The sequence below is a fragment of the Xiphophorus maculatus genome, chromosome 21 (assembly GCF_002775205.1).
Source record: "Xiphophorus maculatus strain JP 163 A chromosome 21, X_maculatus-5.0-male, whole genome shotgun sequence".
NCBI classification, from domain to species: domain Eukaryota; kingdom Metazoa; phylum Chordata; class Actinopteri; order Cyprinodontiformes; family Poeciliidae; genus Xiphophorus; species Xiphophorus maculatus.
Window position 1 is genome coordinate 10,893,887 of NC_036463.1, and position 4,587 is coordinate 10,898,473.

At 39.1% G+C, this 4,587-nt stretch overlaps 1 protein-coding gene across 1 annotated transcript; it reads left to right on the top strand.

Annotated features, from left to right (window-relative positions):
- The first annotated feature begins 461 nt into the window (after positions 1 to 461).
- On the top strand, positions 462 to 4,275 carry abhd10 (abhydrolase domain containing 10). Its single transcript, XM_023325803.1, has 5 exons — positions 462 to 589; positions 1,018 to 1,204; positions 2,578 to 2,689; positions 3,334 to 3,471; positions 3,571 to 4,275. Exons 1-5 carry the CDS (start codon positions 496 to 498, stop codon positions 3,910 to 3,912), a joined length of 873 nt encoding a protein of 290 aa, XP_023181571.1. The 5' UTR covers positions 462 to 495; the 3' UTR covers positions 3,913 to 4,275.
- The last annotated feature ends 312 nt before the right edge of the window (positions 4,276 to 4,587 follow it).

The following is a 4,587-nucleotide window of genomic DNA, read 5'->3' on the forward strand; positions in this document are numbered from 1 at the left end:
GGGAGAAAACCTCTTTCAATTTCACTTTAAATCAGCCTACTAATAACTCCTTGTTCCCCAAGTCAAAGGGAACAAGAGGTTAACCGTAAAATGTCACAAAACGTATGACATTTTGCTACTACAATAAAAAACAGATTAAGGTATCATAGGCATAATTATCAGGGTTATAGTTAGAGTGCTATATTTAGGACATTGAACTGAAACGTGATACACTTGACAGTTTCATTACCCTCTCTATTGGTTATTTATTGGTCATCACACTGGCACATGTTTACAGAAATAGATGGACAACTAACAAACTGTCTAACCACAAACTCTTGCCTTAAAGCATACTCGTGGTTAAAGCAGCAAAAAGCTAAGGGACAAGCTTCCCGCATGCGGCCTCAGAGCCATGGGGTTACAGACCCCCCATTACTGTTAAGTTAACCACTTTCTTAGCAAACGAGAGTTGCTGCAGCTTTTCTCGCGATATTTCGTTAGTGTTCGTGGAACAGTATGGCAGCCGTGTCGCTGAGGTCTTGTAGCAGAGGACTTTCATTAATGTTAAGAAATGCAAGGGTCGCAGCTCTGCCTTCTCAACACCTGCAAGGTTTGTGCAATTCCTTTCTACTTGTAGTATTAAATTTACAACGCTCAAGCGTCCGTCAAATTGAATAAATAAACAAGAGGGGGTGTGGCGACTGTGACGTCCTTAAAAATGTAGGGAATCTGAACTAAAGGCGTGTAATATACCGTATCTTCCAACCATAATCACTGCTATTCTTCATTCTCATAACAGCTTTTAACGTCATCTGAAATTATTATAGTGTTTTTGAACACGTTGTGCATTAATTAGCTTCGACTGGGCGTGATAACGTGTTGAAATGCTGCCATGCTTTAACTAATTTTCATAAAATGTCTGCCAGCTTACGCTTTATCCAACACAGTTTCGTCTTTATGCCTTTTTATGTTGCCTTTTGTGTTGACATTTTATTATAAAGCGCATTCTTAGGTAACTAATAACATTGTGTTGTACAGCGGACAGAAGACACAAATCAACAGTTCAGTATGCATCCAGACCAGACCTTCCAAAGCTAGCTTACACAAGGGTGAAGGGGAAGAGCCCAGGAGTGGTGTTTCTGCCAGGCTATGGCTCCAACATGAATGGCAAGAAAGCTGAGGCTCTGGGAGAGTTTTGCAAGTCGTTAGGGCACTCGTACCTCAGGTAAGTCACCCAAACCCATCACAGAAGACTGCACTTCGACTACTGAACAGATCTGAACAAAATACATCTGGAACACTCTCGGATTTAGCACAGCATAATTGGTTTTACAGCATTTACTTTTGAACACTTTTGTGCAAAGGTTTCCTGGGCACATTTCACAAGGAGGAGGCCCCTTAGAAGAGCCAGAACTTGCTGGAGGGACTATACACCCCTTTTGACTTGGGGATGTCTAATACATTAAATTAGAAGTTTGTTATTGAGGAAAAGTGTGTTTCGTCTCCGGTGGTCATTGGGCAAGAGACGGGGTACACACTGGGCAGGCTGCCGGTCCATCGCAGGGAAATGTAGAGACAACCATAAACTTAGGACAATTAAGAGAGGTCAATTAACCTAACAGTCATTATGTTATGGACTTTGGGAGGATTCAGAGTACCCAGGGAGAACCCATGCATGCACAGGGAGAACATGCACAAAGACATCAGGCCTGAAGTATCTTCTTGCTGCAAGGCAACAGTGCTACCAAGTGCACTGTAGTATGAGTTCTTTTGTGATGAACTACATATATTTTTCAAAGATAAACATGCTGATTCATTGTTTTTTCCATTACCTTGCTTAACACTCACACCAGTTTGTCTGACTTACCTTGTGTGCTTTCTACATGTCCAATCATGGCCAAAAGCTTTGGAAGTGACACACAATTTGTGTTGTTTTAACAGCTTTACAGTTAATTGTCTCTGTAGACACTGAGGAAAAAATACTATTTATATAAATATGAAACATTTATTTGAAGAATTAATATTTAGCATCGAGCCTTCTTCTGAAATTCACTTTTACATGCTGAAATTCTAATGAGTTCAGTTCTTGGGCTTGATCACAATTTTGTTAGTGTCTGAAATACACATGGCTTCTCACAGATACATCTGGGAATTTTCTTCTTCTAGTTGTTCTCAGATGATCTTCCCATTCGTTTTTCTTCCCAAAGATGTTGTAGGTTATAAAATAACATTTCTGTTTTGAAAATCTTCATTTTGTCTTTTTTATTGTCTTAATTTTATGGGAAACTAAATTTTAATTGACTAGCTGTAAGCCATCATCATCAAAAATAACAGAAATAAAATATGCAAGATGAAATAAATGTGTTTCACTTTTTAAATAGATTTACTGATAATAAGTTTTTTAGATGCATTTGTAAGGCCTGTGACTAGAACTATGCTAGCTGATAGTTATTTTCAACTGATGTTCAAGCACCTGATCACTAATTATTTAAAATAAATATGAGGCATGAGGAAAAAAATGTCCATCTACAAATGGTTTGCCATGTGCTTACAGTCTACTTCTCACAGGCATCTCTTGTTCTGCTTCTGTTCTTTCAGGTTTGACTACACAGGACATGGTGCTTCAGAGGGGGCGCTAGCTGACGGAACAGTTGGTATCTGGAAAAAAGATGTTCTTTATGTGTTAGATGAGTTAACAGAAGGACCACAGGTACATATTTTTCATCCTTTGATTTTTTTTATTTTATTTTTCCTTTCGGACAATTTAAGCAACATCTAGCGTCATATGTTTTATTTGACACTTGACAAAACAATATGGTAAGGATCTCAAACAGCTGTAGACTCATAAAGGAAAACCCTGCTGTCTTCTAACTGTAGGTTACATCTCATCACAAATACCTTTCAAATTGTAAACTTTTCAGCTTACCCTTTAAATGGAAACTGTATTTTTAAGTTGGGTAATGGGGATTATTGGTTTGAAAGACCTTCTGAAAGCAAGGAAAAGCATAAAAAACACACATAAAACAAAGTGAAATCTAATACAAAATCCTCACACATCTTGAAATTTTCCTAATTTTGCCATTTTACAACCACAAACAATGTTTTTTTGTGGGAGATTTTATGTCATAGTCTAAAAAAGCTAGTGAGATCTTTTTATAAAAATCTTTTGTTGTTTTTGCCATTTCTCCAGAAGATGGTGCTGTGTGGTCATATATTGGATTAGGATTCTGTCACCATTGGCTTCTGTTTGTCTTCTTTGCCTAATTTATTTATTTTTTTAATTTTACTTTGTGTTTTCAGATGGGTTTTTTTCTCATATAACTCATTTTGTGGTATTTTGCTTCTTCTTTGCAGATCCTGGTGGGATCCAGTTTGGGCGGTTGGCTCATGCTGCTGGCAGCCATCGCAAGACCAGAGAAAACCGCTGCACTGGTTGGCATCGCTTCTGCTGCTGATCACTTTGTCACGGCGTTTAACTCTCTTCCATTAGAGGTGAGACCATGTTGGATCACGCTGTATGTCAGATGTGTTTTACAGTCAGGTTTTTTTTTCTTTTAATGTTTTGTGTGATCTCCATATTTAAACCCACAGACTCGCAAGGAGCTAGAGGCCAAAGGGGAGTGGTCACTGCCCAGCAAATACACAGAGGAAGGTTCGTACAAGTTCAGCATGGACTTCTTGCGTGAGGCGGAAAACCACTGTGTCCTTCATAGCCCCATTCCCATCACCTGCCCTGTACGGCTCATTCACGGCCTCAAAGACGAGGACGTCCCCTGGCACATCTCCATGCAGGTCGCAGAGCGCGTCCTCAGCCCCGACGTGGACATCATTCTGAGGCGGAACGGCCAGCACCGCATGTCCGAGAAGGACGACATCAAGCTCATGGTCTACACTATTGACGATCTGATAGACAAGCTGACCACCATGGTCTGAAGAACGGATAGAAGAGATGTTCAGAATATGACTGCAAACTGGGAAGTCTGCCCTCTAGGGAAAATAACCAAACAACGGCATGTTGCTCTGCCAAACGTCACCTATGATGCATCAGTTTTTTTTTGTCCTATATTTTGTCTGTCATCACTAGCATCTCGTTATGTTGCAAGCGATAATGAACCCTAAAATTTTCAGGTTGCATTTGTATGTTTCTGGTTGTTGTATTGAGAATTATGATTAGCCATCTTTATTGTCATTCTTACTGTTACACTGTCTTCCCTCTGTCCTAGCATACACAGTTTTCCTGTGCCTTTTTATCCAGTTTTCACCTATTTTTGGCCAATAAAACCTCTGCACACCAGAGTACAGGTCTTAAGCTTCTGAAAGTCGACACACTCTTCTTGTAGCTGAGTTAAAACAGGGTAAACATCATTTACAGAAGGAGCATTTTACAAACTTTGACTTCTATTGTAGAACGAATAATGGGAATATTCATTTGGTTCTATATTTTGGATACTACGCCAAGAACATGTTTTCATTAGGTCTAAAATTTTAAACAAAGTAGAAGAACAATAATTTCTGACCAATTACAGTTTGATACCGTTAAACAGAATAAATGCAGGTTGAAAGAGGGCAAGGACCCAAACTTGTTAAACTATGGTTTATTTTTCTTAT

Excerpts from the sequence above, each read along its gene's own strand:
- abhd10 (XM_023325803.1), top strand. The coding sequence starts at position 496 with ATGGCAGCCGTGTCGCTGAGGTCTTGTAGCAGAGGACTTTCATTAATG. Across the intron at positions 1,205-2,577 it reads TTAGGGCACTCGTACCTCAG|GTTTGACTACACAGGACATG; the intron begins GTAAGTCACCCA and ends CTGTTCTTTCAG. Across the intron at positions 2,690-3,333 it reads AGTTAACAGAAGGACCACAG|ATCCTGGTGGGATCCAGTTT; the intron begins GTACATATTTTT and ends TCTTCTTTGCAG.